The sequence below is a fragment of the Danio rerio genome, chromosome 17 (assembly GCF_049306965.1).
Source record: "Danio rerio strain Tuebingen ecotype United States chromosome 17, GRCz12tu, whole genome shotgun sequence".
NCBI classification, from domain to species: domain Eukaryota; kingdom Metazoa; phylum Chordata; class Actinopteri; order Cypriniformes; family Danionidae; genus Danio; species Danio rerio.
Genome location: NC_133192.1, coordinates 57,521,017 through 57,542,160, shown reverse-complemented (window position 1 = coordinate 57,542,160; position 21,144 = coordinate 57,521,017). Strand labels below are relative to the sequence as shown.

The window sequence follows — 21,144 nt, the reverse complement described above, 5'->3', positions numbered from 1 at the left end:
CCACAGCCTTCTTATTATTTTACCGCAGTTCTGCTCTATTTATCTATTTTTTCGTAAATTAGCCTACAGGTTAATGATGATATACCTGGATAAGTCACCATTTAATGTACAGCTGTTGTGGTACAGTGGTTAGCACGTTAAGTTACAACACCGAGATCCCGGGCTCGTTAAATTACGACGCCGTGATCCCGGGTTGGTTCTCGTCGGAGAAACATTCTTTATTTTTATTTTTATTGTTAAGACATATAATACTGTTAGGGTTGTTGATCATTTTAAGTTCTGAAACAGCTGTTTTCTCAAAAAAGACGTGATAGTGTAATTAGAAACTGAATTGAAAATGACCTTATTTTAATATAGTCAGTGGTGAACTGAGGTGGGCCGGTCTAAGGCTTGAAACTCCAGGGCTGAAAAAGAGTCCCACTCCGGCCCTGGGCGGGGCTTATTTGTGCATGATTCTCCTATAGCAAACTAACAATGAGTGGGTTGAGGTTGAGAATATTGTGTCTCAAAACGGACGTCATCAGAAAAGGAGCACACCTCCAAAGCAAATAGTCAGACTTTAAGTTTAACTTAAGTAAATAACAATGGGCGCTAGCAAAATAAACACTGCAAATTTAGATTTGCACACAGACTTTAGTCTTAAGTTCTTTAAAGCTGCACAAGGTGTTATAAGACCCTGAGTTGTTAAAGCTTTAAGAGTTGTGCCAGTGCCGGACGCTCACCTTCAGCAGTGTGTGTGCTTGTTTGTGTGTGTGTGTGTTTGGAGGAACTGTGCACTTCGATAGGCTGTTTTTAGCCTGATACTGAGACCAGACTGAAGGTCACCACAAAATCATCCAACTGCACCTCGAATTACGGTGACCTTCCTCCAAAGATGCCAAACTGCCAAATTACCTCCTCCACCCCTCTGGAGGCTGAAACACTCACTTCACATGCAGCTCTGCTTCTGTTTCTAAACCCAAAAATAAGACCTGATTCCAGTTATTCAACACTATCAAACCCCTGTATTGTACTTGATATGTGCATTTCTGAAATAACTACAGCAAAAACCTGTTGCACACAATCTACTGTATTCATCCATTTATTCGTTGCAACCGTATTGAAACCACTCAGAGCGGCCATGTAGCAACCACATATGGGGATCAATGATACTGTGAAATAGCCTACTGTAACATCTGCAATTATCTAAAGTAAATAATAAATGCAAGATGTATACACATACAGACCCTTACAGTATCTGATATGATACTAATTACATTACATTTAGTCCTTATTTGGGTCCAAAAACAACATGCAACATATAGGTTAGCATACAGTCAGAGCAAACCTCTCATATGTGTCTTTAATTATCCCCAGCACATGTAGCCTCTGTTAGAAAGTAATTCCCTTTTGTTGTGCTAAAAAGTGGTACGGTACGGTTCGCTTTTTTGAAACGGCCATAAAAGCGTACAGACCCGTACTGCACCACCTTAGCAATGCCTTAGCAACTAACATGCAACCATTAAGAACAGCCTTGCAATCACTCACTCTGCCCTTCTCTAACAACCTCCTACAACACTCTAGCAACTGCCTCGCAGCCCCCTAGCATTCATTTAAACTAACTTAGCATGTGCTTAAACCAGCCCAGGCTCATTTTAATTATGTACTGTGTATACATTTCTGGAGAGCGCCAAATACGTCCCAGGAACTACGTTTTTTTTTTTGTTGCAATTTTTGTTTTCGGAAATCTGCAAGAGGCCGCTGTGATCTCAAATTTCTCTTACGAGTGCCATTTGTGGCAGCTCTTTTTGTGTAAATCCACCAGAGGACACTGTCGACTGACCAACTAACCGTTTCCCCAACTGACCCCTTTCCCTAAACCCAACTGATAGAGTTTTAAAAAGCACCGATTGACCAGCGTCCACCCACTTCCCTAAACCCAACCGACAGTGTTTTAAAAAGCAATCCAGAAAAAGAATAGCCCTCGTGGCCGCCTGGTATTTACCACGTTTTTCTCACCCTGTTATTTTCTTGTTTGTTTTAATTTTGCCTTTTGTTTTTGTCTTACCCACTTCCTGGAACAGTTATTTGCCAGACTGGAACCCCATCATCATGGTCAACTAAAATTGCAATCCAACGAGCCACAGGACAAACTGGTAACAGCAGAAAAGCAGTCCACACAGAGGTAAGCAATCAGCTGCTTGCGCGAAAAGGAACGGCATCATACTGCCCTGTAACATTCGTTGTAAAGACGAAATGCAGCCATATGTACATATGTACTTCTGGCAACATAATTCACGATCTCCAGAAATGCATACTGGGGTACATTTTCAGAAAGAGCCTGTGTTGGCTTAAACTCATTCATTCATTATTTTTTTTCAGCTTAGTCCCTTTATTAATCCGGGGTCACCACAGCGGTATGAACCGCCAACTTGTTCAGCACATATTTACGCAGCAGATGCCCTTCCAGCCGCAACCCATCCCTAGGAAACATCCACACACACACTCATTCACACTTATACACTACAGACAATTTAGCCTACCCAATTCACCTGAACCGCATGCCTTTGGACTGTGGGGGAAACCGGAGCACCCGGAGGAAACCCACGGGAATGCAGGGAAAACATGCAAACTCCAAACAGAAACGCCAACAGAGGCTAGAACCAGTGACCTTCTTGCTGTGAGGTGACAGCACTACCTACTGCGCCACTGCTTCGCCCTGGCTCAAACTGTAAACTAGAATACCCTAGTAGCCACCTAGCAACCTTCTAATATAGCTGATTTTGATGAACTACATTGGCCGTAGTGTGTAAATAGGAGAGTGTGTGTGCTTCCTAGCACTGGGGGCTGTACTCTCAGTCAGTGCTTAAATTGTGAAATGCGAGGTCCCGGAACAGATAACTGGGGTAACTGATCCGGCATGCTACCAGAGGAGGGTGACATGTTGCAGACAGAAGTGATGAGCCGGGGTGGGTTGGGTTGGGGTGGTTGTAGGGGATGTGTTGTGTACTGTATTGAAGAGAGGTGGGGGTGTCACGGATGAAAGTGAAGACGAGGGGTGGGTGTTTGTGAAGAGGACTGTATTGAAGAGGGGTGGGGGTGTCACGGGCTGTGGGAGTGGCCTAAAAACTGGGTGGATGATTGGTGTAGGTGATTTTGGTGTCGCGGAAGAAAGTGAAGAGTGGGGGAAGAGAGGGGTGTTGCGGACAAAAGTGATAATCCGGGGTTGGGGTGGTGGGGGGGTGGATGTTGTAGGGGATGGGGTGTTGCAAAGAATGTTGAAGAAGGGGAGGGGGGCGGTGTCGCAGACAAAAGTGAAGACCGGAGAGGGGAGTGGAGTGTCGCGGATGAAAGTGAAGAGTAGGGGCATAGACAAGTGTCACGGACCAAAGTGAAGAGGGTTGGGGAGTTTTGGAAGAAAGTGAAGTGCGGGGCAGGGCGGGGTGCATGTGAGGAGGGGGATCGGTAAAATGAGGTGCTGAATCAGATTTTAGAGGTGCCAGATCCGGATCTGACTTGACTGGATCTGACCGGACTTGACCAAATTAAGCCCTGCTTTTAGTATTAGCTTGCAGCTGCAAGGGCATCCTCTGAGTAACTGACAGTTCATTCCGCTGTGGCAACCCTTCATAAAGCAGGGAATATACCGTAGGACAGTGAGTGAGTGATTTTACTCTGTTTTATATCAAGTGGAGTGTCCTTTACTTTAACTGTATCAATGCCCGCTGTTTATTTATGGTACAATTTCCAGGAGAAATAAAGAAATTTGATATTTGTGCCCTCACCTATTTCATGAATCTGCTCCTCATCCTCTTCCTCCTCATCCTCTACCTCGTCCTCATCTTCCTCATCCTCCCCGTCTCTTTCCACTGCTCCCTCCTCTTCCCCATCCTCCACCACTTCATCGTCCTCCTCCAACACTTCCTCTTCCTCCTGCTCCACCTCTTCCTCTTCTCCATTAATCACTTCCACCTCCTCCTGTTCATACTGCTCTTCATTGTCCGTATACTCCTCTTCCTCATCCTCTTCTTCGTGCATCTCCTCTATTTTGTGGGTCGTGTAGCATTTCTGGTCTACCACGGTAAGGAAGACCTTTCTTTTGGCTGCGGGCTCCAGCGCGTGAGTCTCCAGGGGTTTCCTCTTCTTGGCCACGGGACAGCCATACACACTGGACAGGGAGAGATAAGGAGAAGACAATTAACTAGCTGGATGGAGATTTGTTGGGTTTAGTACAGTCGAGTGCACTCCAGACTAGGGTGCATCATTCATGCCACACAGACTGAAGGAGCTCTGAACTGGGACAAATATAGCAGGCTGCGTGCCAAATCATTTATGGGTTACACAAGTGGAACAATCAATAGGCATTAGTCAAGCAAGACACCACGGCTATGTCTGAAATCACCTACTATTCGAGTATGTACTACATTTGAATTTACTATGATCACATGTTCTTTGTAGTACGAGTGTGAGTAGTGTGAATGGAATTGGAACCAACTACATCTGATATTTGTCATTATCACATGACCTACCTGTGCTACTTGTGTTGCTTCACTCACATTCATGAATTATCTCGCACTGCATTATGGGATAGTAAGGGTGTCACGATTCTCCAAATCCTTGAATCGATTACATTTTCCATTCTAAAGTCACGGTTCAATTCGATTCTCGATTTAAAAAAGAAAAATTTGAAAGCACAAGCTATGCCATTTTAATGCTGCGTTCACACCAGACGTGGAACACGCATCAAGCGCGAGTGATTTACATGTTAAGTCAATGCAAACGTGCGAATAGACATCCTGCGGTGCGAATTGCGCGAATGGCATGGTGCGAATAGCGTGATACGTGCGAGGCGAATTGAGCATTTTGCGCGTTTGACGCGCGAAAGAATCTCTCGAGTTCGAAAATCTGAACTTTAGCGGAAATTCGCGCCGCGTTAACCAATCAGAAGCTTGCTCTTGTGGGGGCGTGATTGTGACGTAGAACCTGTTGATGGTGTCCCAGGGGAAATCCTCCAGGCGACACCGACAACAAGTCATCAAACTGGGCTTGGCTCAGTCAGAAGCACCCTTGAAAGCCTTCGTGATCCAGGTTCAGTTTCTGGAGGAGTTTATGAGCTCACAGAGCTGGATGCACCTCTAAAAGTGTGTAGTGGACTCAGACATGGTCCTAAACGTATCAACGCTGTTTTTCAGCCTTCATAAAGTACATTAACACTGTTATTTTCTTCATAAAATCCATGTTAGCCTTTTAGCAACGAAGCTACAGTCACCGGGCAGACAGAAGCCCTGTTCGTCACGCGAATGAAGCAGATTTGACGCGCAAATGAAGCGGGGTTTGACGCGCGAATGAAGCGAGTAAACTCAAATGTTCACGCGGCTATTTACGCGTGAATAGCGCGATTTATCCGCGCGTTCCACGTCTGGTGTGAACCCAGAATAAGACTTTCATGCACTATAATAACATCTGACCTTAGTGCGCTGTGACAGTCATGAAGCTCTTGTCACGATCGGGGTTGGGGGAAAAGGAGCGAGGACCCAAGTGAAAGGTTATTTATTTATAATAAAATAAAATAAAAGGCAAAATAAATAACCCCGAGGGGGAAAACACTAATGAAACAAACAATCAAAACAAACTAGGATGGTAAGACTGGCGGGGATCAGGACTGGAACACGGCAACAAGACAAGGCTACAATTGATGACATATGATGACGAACTGGCACAGGACAGCAGACATGAGGGGATTATAAACAGAAGTAAATTAACACACAAACAGATGAACATAATTAACTAATAATGGGTTAACAAGGAGGGTGGGACTAGACAATAGACGGGAGATAGATTTCTTTCTTTCTTTCTTTCTTTCTTTCTTTCTTTCTTTCTTTCTTTCTTTCTTTCTTTCTGTCTTATTTTTGTTTATCTATTTATTTACTGGCTGCTCCAGTTTCCCCCACAGTCCAAAGACATGCGCTATAGGGGAATAGGGTAAGCTAAAATTGTCTGTAGTGTATGTGTGTGAATGAGGGTGTATGGGTGGTTCTTAGTTGTGGGTTGCAGCTGTAAGGGCATCCGCTGCATAAAAAATATGCTGGATAAGTTGGCGGTTCATTCCGCTGTGGCGACCCCTGATGACTAAAGGGTCTAACCCGAAAAAAAATGAATGAATGAATGAATGAATAAAATAAATAATTAAATTAAATATTAAAATATGATAAAATAATTTTATTTAATTAATGAATACAATTTTTAATACATTAATAAATTAAACAAAATAAAATGAAATGAATTTAAATTAAATTAATTAAATAAACAAATTGTTAAATAAATAAACAAATAAAATAAAATAAAAAAATAAATTAAATAAATAAATTGAATTAAATAAATAAAATATTAAAATAAAAATAATTTAAAAATAATAAAATAAAATAAATAAAACAAAATTAAATTAAATTAATTTAAATTAAATACATACTGTGACATTGCCTCATGTAAAAATGACACCCACCAATAGGGTACCCTTTAGGCAATGAAAACGCAAGTCTGACGCAAGTCTGACCCCAGATTAATAAATATTCATTGTCAAATATAATAATATATAATATATATTCATATAATATATTTCTATAATATAATTCATTGTCAAACACCTGTATATAGTGTATAGTGTCAAATATACTTTATAATCAAACTATCGTACGAGTTTAATTCTAGCAGCATCGTTTGTCAACAAGAAGCAGGTGAATTGGAAAGCTTGTGCACATTTATTTATTTATATGATCAGCTGCTTTCTGAACAGCTGCTATTTGCTCATGTTTTTTTTTCTTTTCTGAGAAACCATATTCATCTAAATGTCACTTGTACAGCATCTGGATCTTATCCAACTTCTAATCAGAGAATAAAAAACACCTCTGGCGAAAGTATAATAGGACACCGAATCGCATTCTGTCTGCTGTATGTATCATGTGCCCAAACACACACACACACACACACACACACACACACACACACACACACACACACACACACACACACACACACACACACACACACACACACCTTGCAGCTGTGAGATTAGGAGTTGATTAATTGCATTTCATGCCTTCAGCCAATATATATTTTTTTCTAGATCCTGCCAGGAGCAGAAGCAGGTGATTTTATCATCCAATAATCAGTGTATTGATCCAGCATTGAGACCAGCAGACATGAATCCTTTTTATTTTGGCCGGCGAGAGTGAGTAACAATCCATTCTTCAACCCAGCAGGTCACATTCAGCCTGCAAACTCCACATTTGCTTTCCTCTATTAAATGTGACATGCAAATATGTTTGCAGAGCCTGCTACAAGATGGATTTCCTTTATGCACCTTCTCTACAATAAATGTGTATGAGTGCACTGTATATGTGCTCAATTAGGGCCAGGTTTGAGACAGTTTGTTCTAATTTTTTAATCAGGATTGGGCTAGTTTTGATTGGTAAACATAATTTTTAAACAAAGCTTTTAGGGATTACATAATTTGGAGGGAATCCAAATTTTAAAAAGTAAATTACTATTTATTTATATTAGGCTAGTTTTGATTGGGATTGGGGTAGGTTTGATTGGCCATTGAGCTAGTTTTGATTGGGATTGGGCTAGGTTTGATTGGCCATTGGGCTAGTTTTGATTGGGATTGGGCTAGGTTTCATTGGCCATTGAGCTAGTTTTGATTGGAATTGGGGTAGTTTTGATTGGCCATTGGGCTAGTTTTGATTGGGATTGGGCTAGGTTTGATTGGCCATTGGGCTAGTTTTGATTGGGATTGGGCTAGGTTTGATTGGCCATTGGGCTAGTGTTGTTTTAGGTTTGGCTAGTCTTGATTGGACCATAAGGTAGTTTTGATATGCTATTGGGCTAGTTTTGATTGGGATTGGGCTAGGTTTCATTGGCCATTGAGCTAGTTTTGATTGGGATTGGGCTAGGTTTCATTGGCCATTGAGCTAGTTTTGATTGGGATTGGGCTAGGTTTCATTGGCCATTGGGCTAGTTTTGATTGGGATTGGGCTAGGTTTGATTGGCCATTGGGCTAGTTTTGATTAGGATTGGGCTAGGTTTGATTGGCCATTGGGCTAGTGTTGTTTTAGGTTTGGCTAGTCTTGATTGGACCATTAGGTTAGTTTTGATATGCTATTGGGCAAGTTTTGATTGGAATTGGGCTAGTCTTGATGGCCATTAGGCTAGTTTTAATATGCTATTGGGCTAGTTTTTATTGAGATTGGGCTAGGATTGATTGGCCATTGGGCTAGTTTTGATTGGGATTGGGCTAGGTTTGATTGGCTAATGGGCTAGCTTTGATATGCCATTGACGTAATTTTGTTCTAAATTAGGCTAGTCTTAACTGGCCATTGGACTAGTTTTGATATACTTTTGGACAAGTTTTGATATGCTATTGGGCTAGTTTTAATATGCTATTGAGCTAGTTTTGATTGGTCATTGGGTTAGTTTTATTCAGTCACTGGGATAGTTTTGATTGGCCATTATGATAGTTTAAATTTGATTAGTCATTGTGATATTTTTGATTGGACGTTGGTTAGTTGTGATTTGCTATTGGGCTAGTTTTGATTAAGATTGCGCTAGTTTTGAATGGTCATTGGGATAGTTTAGGCTAGTTTTGATCAGTCATTTAAAAAGTTTTAATTGGCCATTTGGAAAGTTTAGCCAAGTTTTGATTCGGCATTGGGCTAGTTTTGATATGTGATTGGGCTAGTTTGATATGCGATTGGTCTAGTTTTGGGCTAGCTTTTATTGACCATATTGGGATAGTTTTGATGGGGCATTTTTATTAGTTTTGGGCATTTTTTATCCCTGTTTGGGCTTTTGATTGTCCCATGGGCTACATTTGATATGCTATTGGGCTAGTTTTGATTGTGATTGGGCTAGTTTTAATATACTATTAGGCTAGTTTTGATCAAGATTGGGCTAGTTTTGATTGGACATTGGACGAGTTTTGTTCGAGATTGGGCTAGTTTTGATTGGACATTGGACGAGTTTTGATCGAGATTGGGCTAGTTTTGATATGCCATTGAGGTAGTTTTGTTCTAATTTGGGCTAGTCTTTACTGGCCATTGGACTAGTTTTGATATGCTATTGGGCTAGTTTTGATCAGGATTGGGCTAGTTTATTCAGTCATTGGGATAATTTTGATTGGCCATTATGATAGTTTAAATTCGATTAGTCATTTTGATATTTTTGATTGGACATTGGGTTAGTTTTGATCTGTTTTTGGGCTAGTTTTGATGTTATTGGGCTAGTTTTGAATGGCCATTTGGATAATTTAGGCTAGTTTTGATTAATCATTGGAATACTTTTGATTGGCCATTTGAAAAGTTTAGGCTAGTTTTGACTGGACATTGGGCTAATTTTGATATGCGATTTGGGTAGTTTTGATTGGCCAATGGCCTAGATTTGGGCTAGTTTTTATTGACCATATTGGGATAGCTTGGATGGGGCATTTTTATTAGTTTTGGACTCTTTTTATCCCTGTTTGGGCTTTTGATTGTCCCATGGGCTACATTTGATATGCTATTGGGTTAGTTTTAATCGGGATTAGCCATTGTGCTAGTATTGAAATGCCATTGGGCTAGTTTTCTTTTTTTTGTAAAAACCTGGCAACCCTGCCACATATTTTGCAGAGTCTCTTGACATGGACAGGCAGTGCTGCTCAGCTCTAAATGAAGCAGTGTCCATCTCTCTGCCGCCCAGCTGACTGGCAGCTTCCATCTCCCAGAATGTAAGTTTATTGGGCTGACCCCTCCATCGGAGCACTATTTCATCTGGGAGATCCTGACCGGCAGCTCATTCCAGGCTTGACACCGCACACGGCTCCCCGGCTCTCCAGAGATGACTCCTCCATGCCGTGATCAATAGTGCTTGCGACCAAACATCGCAAAAGCACATTAAAATGCCACTCATCCTGTCTGATGGCCCTCCAAATAAATCAGGTGGTGTTCCTGCAGGCCTGGAGCTGCGACCGACTGTCTCATCGCATTCGTGTCCGTCAATCCAGATGCACATGCAGTTCTCAGAGATGCACTGAAGCGACGGAGAGCTAGACTGACAGACCTATAATGAATGCTGCAGCATGTATTCATGAACAAAGGCAATCGATACTGGATGAAATGTCATATTTCTTATAACACTGCTGTCAGGAATACTTGACTGCCATCATTCTGCTGTCGATTATGTAAGGCGTAATGTACAGTCAGCTGGTTATTGTTGCAGCACAATCCCGTCTGCATGGTTTGGCAGTGATTATCACCCTGTTGAGGTTTATTTAGCAGTAATGATGTCTGCCATACACAGTGCTGAAACACAGAAGGACATGTTTTCAAGATGAAATTCAAATGTCTTTCTCAAGACAAGTGAGAAAGTATTATAAAGCACTTTAAACATACAACTGAGGAAATCCTGACACCTGCTTCTACAGTTATGGCAAAATTTAGTCAATACCATATAATCATTAATTGTTTTGTTTGATTGTCCTTTCATTTGTTCATTCATTCATTTAAGAAAGTATTATGCAGACTTTTAAATATAAAACTGAGGAACTCCTGGCACTTGCCTTCTACAGTTTCTGTATAAATTCAGTCAATATCATATAATCATTGTTTTTTTGTTACTTTGCTCATTTATTCATTTGTTTGTTCATTCGAGAAAATATTCTAAATATCTTTAAAAATAAAATGGAAAATATCCTGACACTTGCTTACTTCTGCAATTCATTTATAAATTTAGCCAACATCTTATAATTGTTTTTTTTTTTGTTGTTCATTCGTTCTTTCATTTGTTCGTTTGTTTGCTCGTTGGGGAAAGTATTACAAGGACCTTTAAATATAAAATTGAAGAAATCCTGACATTTGTTTTCTTCTACAGTTCATAAATAAATGTAGTCAATATCAAATGTGTTTTTTTTTGTCCATTTGTTTTTTTATTAATTTGTTTGTTCATTCAAAAAAGTATTATAAAGACCTTTAAATATAAAATTAAAAAAATCCTGAGACTTTTTTCAACAGTTCATGACTAATTTTAATCAATATCACATAATCATTTCTTTTTTCATTTGTTCGTTTGTGCACTCATTTGATTGTTTCTTCGTTCAATCAAGAAACGATTATAAATGACAAAATTTAGTCAAAATCTCATAATCATTGGTTTTTTGTTCATTTGTTTTTTATTCATTTGTTTGTTCATTCAAGAAATTATTATAAAGATCTTTAAATGTAAAATTGAGAAAATTGCCCTGTCAAAGATCTCTCTATGTATTGACCAAATTATTACTCACTGCCAGCAGCAATCCTCACACTTGATTAATAAAGCATAACAAATAACATGCAAGTTTTAAATTGTAATAGTCATCATTACTGCAAACTTATATGAGTGATTATATCATTAAATGTGGAGGGGGGCCTTACAATATTTTCCGGGGAAATATGGGATCACAGGCAAAAAAGAAAAAAAAAAAGGTTTAATTAATAAGTAATATAAATTAAATAAATAAGTAAAATATAATACAATAATTTGATAAATAAAATTGTAAATAAATTAATAAATTTCACAAAATAAAATAAAATGATTTTAAATTAAATAACATTAAATAAATGAACAAATATTAAAATAAATACACAAATAAAACAAAATAAAAAATAATAATTAAATTGAATTAAATAAATAAAATATTAAAACATAAAAATATTTTCTTCGTTCAATCAAGAAACGATTATAAATGACAAAGTTTAGTCAAAATCTCATAATCATTGGTTTTTTGTTCATTTGTTTTTTATTCATTTGTTTGTTCATTCAAGAAATTATTATTAAGATCTTTAAATGTAAAATTGAGGAAATCCGGACTCTTCCTTCCTTCTACAGTTCATGACTAAATGAATGAATGAATATGGATATATTGGAATGGAAATGAATATAGTATAATCGTTAGTTTTTTTCATTTGTTTATTCATTCTTTCATTCATTCGTTCGTTCATTCAAGAAAATATTATAAAGTTCTTTGAATATGAAATTAAAGAAATCTTGAGACTTATTTTCTTTCTACAGTTCATGACTAAATTGATTCATTATAATATAACTGTTTCTTTTTTCATTTGTTTGTTCGTGCACTCATTCGTTCGTTCATTCAGAAGCTATTACGAAGATCTTTAAATATAACATTTCAAACATGTTGAAACTGTTTTACAGTTCATGACTAAATTGAATCAATAAAATATAATCGTTTGTTTTTTATTCGTTCGTTTGTATGTATGTATATGAGAAAGTATTAGAAAGATTTTTAAAATGTAAAAAATCCTGAGACTTGCTTCGTTCTAAAGTTCACGTATAAATTTTATCAATTTATTATAATTGTTTCTTTTTTTCATTCGTTCGTTCATTTGTGAAAGTATTTTAAAGATCTTTGAATAAAAAAAAATAGAAAATCCTGAGACTTTTTTTCTACAGTTCATGACTATACTGAATCAATATAATATAATTATTTCTTTTTTCATTTGTTCGTTCGTGCACTCATTTTTTCGTTTGTTCGTTTATTCAAAAATGAGGTGGCAATGGTTGATCAAACATATATCAATGTTGCAATTCTAAGAAATATATGTGCTGTTAATAAAAGAAATACATTACTTATGTAATGACGTTACTTATAACTTCTTCATTTACCAATATCGTGATATAATGTGGATGGTTTTCCTGTGATATATCACTGATATTGTAATCCATCATCATCAGGGTGTAAAGTATCATGATAATATCATATCCTATTACTGTACCTGAATATCTAACTACTTATTTCACTTAAATATTTGCTCTATCTTATTTAATCATTCTTGCAATTTCTTTATCGCACTCCTCTTCAGGATTATTCCAATTAAAGTTAATTCTAAATAGAGCTATTTAAGTCATCTGCCAAAATTGTGGTCATATCGCAATATAAATCGCAGCAAAATAAAATATCGCAATGTCAAATTTTTCCAGTATCGTGAAGCCCTAACGTCCATCCCTTTATGAGCACAGTGTCTCCATCTTCTGATGGCTACTTCCAGCAGGACAACCCACCATGTCATAAAGCTCAATCATCTCAGACTGGTGAACATGACAATGAGTTCACTGTACTCAAATGGCCTCCACAGTCACCAGAGCTCAATCCAATAGAGCACCTTTGAGATGTGGTGGAACGGGAGATTGGCATCATGGATGTGCAGCCGACAAATCTGCAGCAACTGCGTGACGCTATCATGACAATATGGAGGAAAATCTGAGGAATATTTCCAGTCTCTTGTTGAATCTACGCCATGAAGGATTACAGCAGTTCTGAAGACAAAAGGGGGTGCAACATGGTATTAGTAAGGTGTCCCTAATAAAGTGTGGTTGGAGAATGTTGAGTGACTCCTGGTAAAAATAAGAGTGTTGGCAGATATGTATATAATGGATTCATATCAAGCAAATCAAGTGTGAAAGTCTTCTGTGTTCACTAGCTTTGTCCTGCATAGAGATCATGTCTTCATCACAGACATCGGTGAGAGCTCTGCAATTCCTTATGACAATCAAAGAAAGACCATGCGATACATCGAGGTGAAAAAGAGACACAACGAGACCTGTGCCTTTAGATTTAAGACAATGAATTCCATATGCTGAGTAATTAAGTGCGGGCGGTGAGCGCTGCAGCCTTCGCCGGCATTATGGATATCTCTGTGTGTGTGTGTGTGTGAAGTGATGAGAATGGAGACGGGACATTAGGATGAAAGATCTGTGAACGTGTGCCCGCTCCGACTGCTGCTGTAAAAGCATCTCTCGCTGTGCCGCTACACGCCGATCTATATGCGAGTGCCGTCGCCATGGTGATCCGCGGCTCAAATCCAAGTGGGATTTGCCATCTTGGCAGGCAGACGACGAGGAAGCAGCAGGAGTGACTGGAATACGGGAGAAGAAAACACTCGGGGTGACAAAAAAATCCTGTGTCAGAAGCGCCCACAAACACTAAAGTCAGAAGGAGGCGGCCATATTGATCCCGCATATCTGTGCTTCTTCACTATTGGAAAGAATCAATTGATTGAGCAAATAAATATTAAAAAAACAACTGAGAGAATAGAAAAGGTCAATGAAGGTCGAAGACTTCAGCTTACCAGGTGACGGACACTTTAAAAGCATTAAGAGCATTGTGATTTTCTTTTCTTTTTCCAATATCTCCCAAATGATGTTGAACAGATTTAGGAATTTTTTACAGTATTTCCTATAATATTTTTTTCTTCTGGAGAAAGTCTTGTTTGTTTTATTTTGGCGAGAATAAAAACAGTTTTTATTTGTTTTAAACCCATTTTAAGGTCAATATTATTTGCCCTTTTAATTGATGTTTGTTTTAGATTGTCTACAGCAGCGTTCCCAACAGGGGGTCCCGGCCCACAAGGGGGCCTCAGCGAGTCTTGTGGGGGGTCGCATCATATTTAAAACATTTTTTTGCAGTGGACAATTAGGACAATCATGTTGCCTTCATTCATTTCATCCCCTGGCTGACCAAAAAACAGACAAATTTGTCATTCGTCCTCCACATAAAAGACAGAGTCTCACTTATTCGCCTTCAGCAGCTCATGGTATTGACTAGGCCCACACGGAATCTGCGCACGCAGAATTCCACAAATTTGTCGCAGAATCCTGCAGAATTCCGCACATTTTCCGCAGATTTTCTACTGATTTTCCGCAGATCTTACACTCATTTTCCGCAGATTTTCTACTGATTTTCCGCAGATCTTACACTCATTTTCCGCAGATTTTCTACTGATTTTCCGCAGATCTTACACTCATTTTACGCAGATTTTCTACTGATTTTCCGCAGATCTTACACTCATTTTACGCAGATTTTCCACTGATTTTCCGCAGATTTTCCCCAGATTTTCCCAATTTTTTACAGATTTTCCACAGATTTTCCGCAGATTTTCCACAGATTTTTTACAGATTTTCCGCAGATTTTCCACAGATTTTTTACAGATTTTCCACAGATTTTCCACAGATTTTTCATAGATTTTCCCCAGATTTTCAGCAGATTTTCCACAGATTTTTCACAGATTTTCCACTCATTTTACGCAGATTTTCCATAGATTTTCCCCAGATTTTCCACAGATTTTTCCCATATTTTCCATAGATTTTCCCCAGATTTTCAGCAGATTTTCAGCAAATTTTCCACAGATTTTCTGCACAATTCCGCAGATTTTCCCCAGATTTTCAGCAGATTTTCCACAGATTTTTCACAGATTTTCTGCACAATTCCGCAGCTTTTCCTCAGATTTTCTGCACAATTCCGCAGATTTTCCACAGATTTTCCACAGATTTTCCACAGATTTTCCACAGATTTTCAGCAGATTTTCCACTGATTTTCCACAGATTTTTCACCGATTTTCCACAGATTATCTGCACAATTCCGCAGATTTTCCCCAGATTTTCAGCAGATTTTCCACAGATTTTTCACAGATTTTCCACTGATTTTCTGCACAATTCCGCAGATTTTCCACTGATTTTCTGCAGATTTTTCCACTCATTTTTCGCTGATTTTCCACAGATTTTCTACAGATTTTCCACTCATTTTCCTCAGATTTTCTTCAGATATTCCACTCATTTTCTGCTGATTTTCCACAGATTTTCTGCTGATTTTCCACAGATTTGCTACGGATTTTCCTCAGATTTTCCACAGAATTCCGCAGATTTTTAGCCCATCACTAATTCTGTTTATTTACTTGTGTAAATGTGTGCAAATCTAAATTAATTACAGTAATATTATTGACTAATGTTAAGATGTTCATCTGATTTATGTACAATGCAGTTAGTACAGTCATATTTTCTGTCTTTTATTAGAGATATTATATGAGAGACTTGCTTTGTTTGCCAAATAAAGTAAATCTAATTGGATTTGCATTTTAAACGTTTAAATAAAAGTTAAAAAGGTATTATTCTTTATTTCACATATTAAGGTTTTAGTTATGATACTCCCAAAATAATTCCGCAGAAATCTGCAGATTGTACTAAAATTCTCTGCAGAAATAGCAAAAAACGTATCTGTGCCAAAGTTCTTGCTAATGAATGCATAATGCCATCCAAATTAATAAGACATTTGCAGACGGCTCATCCAATACAGCGACAAGCCCAAAGAAACAGAACTGAGACACACACAAAATGAGCTGAGGGACGTCACAGCTACTGACAAGAAACTTCTAAAAATATCGTACACAGTTGCTGAAAAAATCGTCAAACCAAAGAAAGGGCATCCAATTGGTGAAACTTTGATTTTGCCAGGTGCAACAGAGATTGTCAAGGAATTATTTGGAGAGGATGAATCAAAACATCTGGCCAAGATACTATTATCAATTAATATGGTCAAACATTGCATCGGAACAATGTCAGAAGATGTGAGGGATCAGCTTTGTGCGCAACTTGAGGATGATATGCGTACTGCCCTGTCAAAGATCTCTCTACGTATTGACCAAATTATTACTCACTGCCAGCAGCAATCCTCACACTTGATTGATAAAGCATAACAAATAACATGCAAGTTTTAAATTGTAATAGTCATCATTACTGCAAACTTATATGAGTGATTATATCATTAAATGTGGAGGGGGGCCTTACAATATTTTCCGGGGAAATATGGGATCACAGGCAAAAAAAATAAGGTTTAATTAATAAGTAATATAAATTAAATAAATAAGTAAAATATAATAAAATAATTTGATAAATAAAATTGTAAATAAATTAATAAATTTAACAAAATAAAATGATTTTAAATTAAATAACATTAAATAAATGAAAAAATATTAAAATAAATACACAAATAAAACAAAATAAAAAATAATTATTAAATTGAATTAAAAAATTTAAATATTAAAATAGAAAATATTTTAAAATAATTAAATAAAATAAATGAAACTAAATTAAATTAAATTAATTTAAAAAACTTAATTAAATAAATAAATAAAATATTAAAATAAAAAATAACTCAATTAAATAAATAAACAAAACAAGATTAAATTAAATGAATTTAAATACAATTCAAATAAATAAATAAAATAAACATTAAATTAAATAAATAAAATATTAAAATGAAATACACACTGTGACATTGCTTCATGTAAAAATGACAACCACCTATAGGGTACCCTCTAGGCAATGGAAACGCAAGTCTGACGAAGGTGACCAGTACCGACCTGTCCCGTACCGTACTGTACCTCTCAGTGGAAACAGGCCATTAGGACCTGTTAGGAACAAAAATGTAGACAGATTGAGAGTGTAAGATAAATGGAGAGAATGCACAGTGTAATAACGCTTCCTTGAAAGTGTTTGGGCACAGTGTGAAGTGCAGGAACCAGACAATAGCACTTGATTAGATGCAGCGCTCGGTCTATTGTTAGCAGACCTCCCTATGCAATTTAGTTTCCAGCGCGCAGTCGTTCAATCAAATTAAGGCTCCATTAAATATGCAAATGCGCTGCGCAGTGGAGGCGGTGATGCTGCGGGCGGGGCTGCGCACTGATTAGTGGACTTCAGTATGCGGCGCACGGATTAAACAGAGCTCTGACTGACTGACTAAAACACTGTCTCTCTCTTCCTCCTGTCAGACTGAGTCCACCTGAAATCCCGCCCTGCCGGTATGGCTGTGTGCCAGTGCTTTTAGCCGGCGCTATCTGTCAAGGTATGAATAATACAGCTCTGAGAGCGTCCGCTGAATCCAAATGAGGGAAAAACATCAGGAGCAAAAGCGCTCGACTTCTGCACCCGTGCCAAGAGAAAAAGCAATTACTCCAGCACAGTCGCAGCCATGCAAATGAGAAGGCATTCGTGCTTTCTAGGACAACAACTGGGTAAATAAGAATAAGAGGGGATGCCCACGATTCACTAATTCAAAAGATCCGTTTAAATTGATTCCTAAGTAAACAACTCACTGGTTCATATGATCTATTCAGAGTGATTCCTTAGGGAACAACTTACTGATTCAAATGATCTATTCAGAATGAGTCTCCAATAAACTATTCACTGAATCAACTGATCTGTTCTGAGTGAGTACCCATTAAACAACTCACTGATTCAAATGATCTGTTTAGAGTGAGAATCCAATAAACAACTCACTGATTCATAGAATCTGTTCAGTGCGATTCCATAGTAAACAACTCTCTGATTCAAATGATCCATTCAGAGTGAGTCTCCAATAAACAATTCACTTATTCAAATGATCTGTTCAGAGTGAGAATCCATTAAACAACTCACTGATTCAAATGATCCATTAAGAGTGAGTCTCCGATAAACAACTCACTGATCCAAATGATCCATTCTGAGCTAGTCATAATGAACAACTCACTGATTCAAATGATCTGTTTAGAGTGAGAATCCAATAAACAACTCACTGATTCAAAGAATCCGTTCAGTGCGATTCCTTAGTAAACAACTCTCTGATTCAAATGATCCATTCAGAGTGAGTTTCCAATAAACAATTCACTTATTCAAATGATCTGTTCAGAGTGAGAATCCATTAAACAACTCACTGATTCAAATGATTCATTCAGAGTGAGTCTCCGATAAACAACTCACTGATCCAAATGATCCATTCTGAGCTAGTCATAATGAACAACTCACTGATTCAACTGATCTGTTCAGAGTATCCAGTAAACAACTCACTGATTCATATAATCCATTCAGAGTGAGTCTCCAATAAGAACTTACTGATTCAAAAGATCTATTCAGAGTGAGTCTTCAGTAAACAACTCACTAATTTAAAAGATCAATTCAGAGTGAATCTCCAATAAACAACTCACTGATTCAAATTATCTGTTCAGACTAAGTCTCCAGTGAACAAATGACTGATTCAAATGATCTGTTCAGAGTGAGTCTCCAGTAAACAACTCACTGATTCAAATGATCTGTTCAGAGTTAGTCTTCAGTAAACAACTCACTGATTCAAATGATCTGTTCAGACTAAGTCTCCAGTGAACAACTGACTGATTCAAATGATCTGTTCAGAGTGAGTCTCCAGTAAACAACTCACTGATTCAAATGATCTGTTCAGAGTGAGTCTTCAGTAAACAACTCACTGATTCAAATGATCTGTTCAGACTAAGTCTCCAGTAAACAACTGACTGATTCAAATGATCTGTTTAGAGTGAGTCTCCAGTAAACAACTCACTGATTCAAATGATCTGTTTAGAGTGAGCCTCCATTAAAAAATTCACAGATTCAAAAGATTTGTTCAGAGTGATCCCTTATTAAACAACTCTCTGATTCAAATTATAAATTCTGTGTGTGAGTGTGGAGGGGGCGGGGGACTTGATAAAACGATGATGATCAATATAAAATAAATAAGAAATATTGTTTATATTACTTCATTAAAATATGAAATTGTAAAACCAGAGGGAAAATATTACTTGACCTTTTCAATAAAAATATTAAAAACAATTCCATATTTCTAATCATATTTAGCTCTCTGCAAAACAATATCACTGTGTCAAGCTAAACTTGCACTTTTCCACCAACAAACAGCGCACAGAAGTCTTTGTCTGATGCCTTTCCATCAACACTGCAGTGCTGAGTGTTTATGCAGATATTCAGCAACACACATCATTCATATGGTAATCTGCTTTCACTCCGCTTATCCTCTTCGCAAGCGCACACTATATAACTAATACCGATAATCTGTTTACTGTTCCCATAATTACTGTGTTCAGGCAGTATCCATCTATCATTGGCTACTTCACGTATGGGTTTACACCACAACAGATGAACAGTAATGACAGTACAGTGGGATATTTGTAATACGTGTTGACACTTGGTTATTCATCACCTCCAAATATGATGTGGGATGCAAATGTAGATATAAGATTAGTTTTGGTTTGGTGTAACAAAACAGTGAGTTGGACCGTTAAAAAAAGGGGCGTCACGGTGGTACAGTGGGTAGCACGATCACCTCACAGCAAGAAGGCCGCTGGTTCGAGTCCCGGCTGGGTCAGTTGGCATTTCTGTGTTGAGTGTGCATATTCTCCTCATGTTGACGTGGGTTTCTTCTGGGGGCTCTGGTTTCCCCCACAGTCCAAATACATGCACTATAGGGGAACTGATGAGCTAAATTGGTCATAGTGTATGTGAGTGAATGAAAAAGTGTATGGGTGTTTTCCAGTGTTGGATTGCGGCTGGAAAGGCATCTGCTGTGTAAAACATATGCTGGATAAGTTGGCGGTTCATTCCGCTGTGGCGACCCCTGATGAATAAAGGGACTAAGCGGAAAAGAAAATGAGTAAATGAATGAATAAAATAAATAATTAAATTAAATACTAAAATCTAAAATAAATAAATAAATAAGTAATATATAATAATATAATTAAATTAAACTAATAAATAAAATTGTAAATAAATAAACAAAATAAACAAATAAAAAATGAATTTGAATTAAATTAAATAAACAAACAAATATTAATATAAATAAACAAACAAATATTAAAATAAATAAACATATAAAACTAAATAAAAACTAAATAAAATAAATTAATTAAAATAAATAAATAAAATATTAAAATAAATAAATAATAATAAATTATTAAATAAATAAATAAAACTAAATAAATTAATTTAAATAAAATAAATAAATAAAATATTAAAATAAATAAATAATAAAATAAATAAATAAATAGTAAAATAAATAAATAAAATATTAAAATAAATAAATAACAAAAATAATTACATTGAATGAACAAATAAAACAAAATTAAATTAAATGAATTTCAATTCAATTAAATAGATAAACAAATATTAAAATAAATAAAAAAATAAAATAAAAAAATAAAAAATAATTAAATTTAATTAAATTTATAAAATTTTTAAATAAATAAATAATAATAAATTATTAAATTAAATAAATAAATAAAACAAAATTAAATTACATTAATTTAAATAAAATTAAATAAATAAATAAAAAAATAAAATAAATAAATAAATACATATTTAAATAAATAGATAAAATATTAAAATATTTCTTTAAATAAATAAACAAAAATACATACATAAAAACATAAATACATAGTCACAGAATGTGATGACCAAAAATGATACAACGGTTTATTAAAAACGAACACTAAAATCTAACTTCTTGATTTAAGAGTAACAAGAGTC

The 21,144-nt window shown here is 36.8% G+C and overlaps 1 protein-coding gene across 7 annotated transcripts in view; it reads right to left on the bottom strand.

The window, feature by feature from the left end:
* The window catches only part of myt1lb (myelin transcription factor 1-like, b), a 159,892-nt gene that overhangs the window by 70,550 nt on the left and 68,198 nt on the right, over nt 1-21,144 (bottom strand). For 5 of the 7 annotated variants that reach the window (XM_073927656.1, XM_073927658.1, XM_073927657.1 and 2 more), the window contains one exon: nt 3,765-4,147. The exons of the other annotated variants lie outside the window; for them this stretch is intronic. In XM_073927656.1, coding sequence (XP_073783757.1) covers nt 3,765-4,147 — 383 coding nt within the window. The remainder of the gene's footprint in view (nt 1-3,764; nt 4,148-21,144) is intronic. 7 annotated transcript variants of the gene reach the window in all.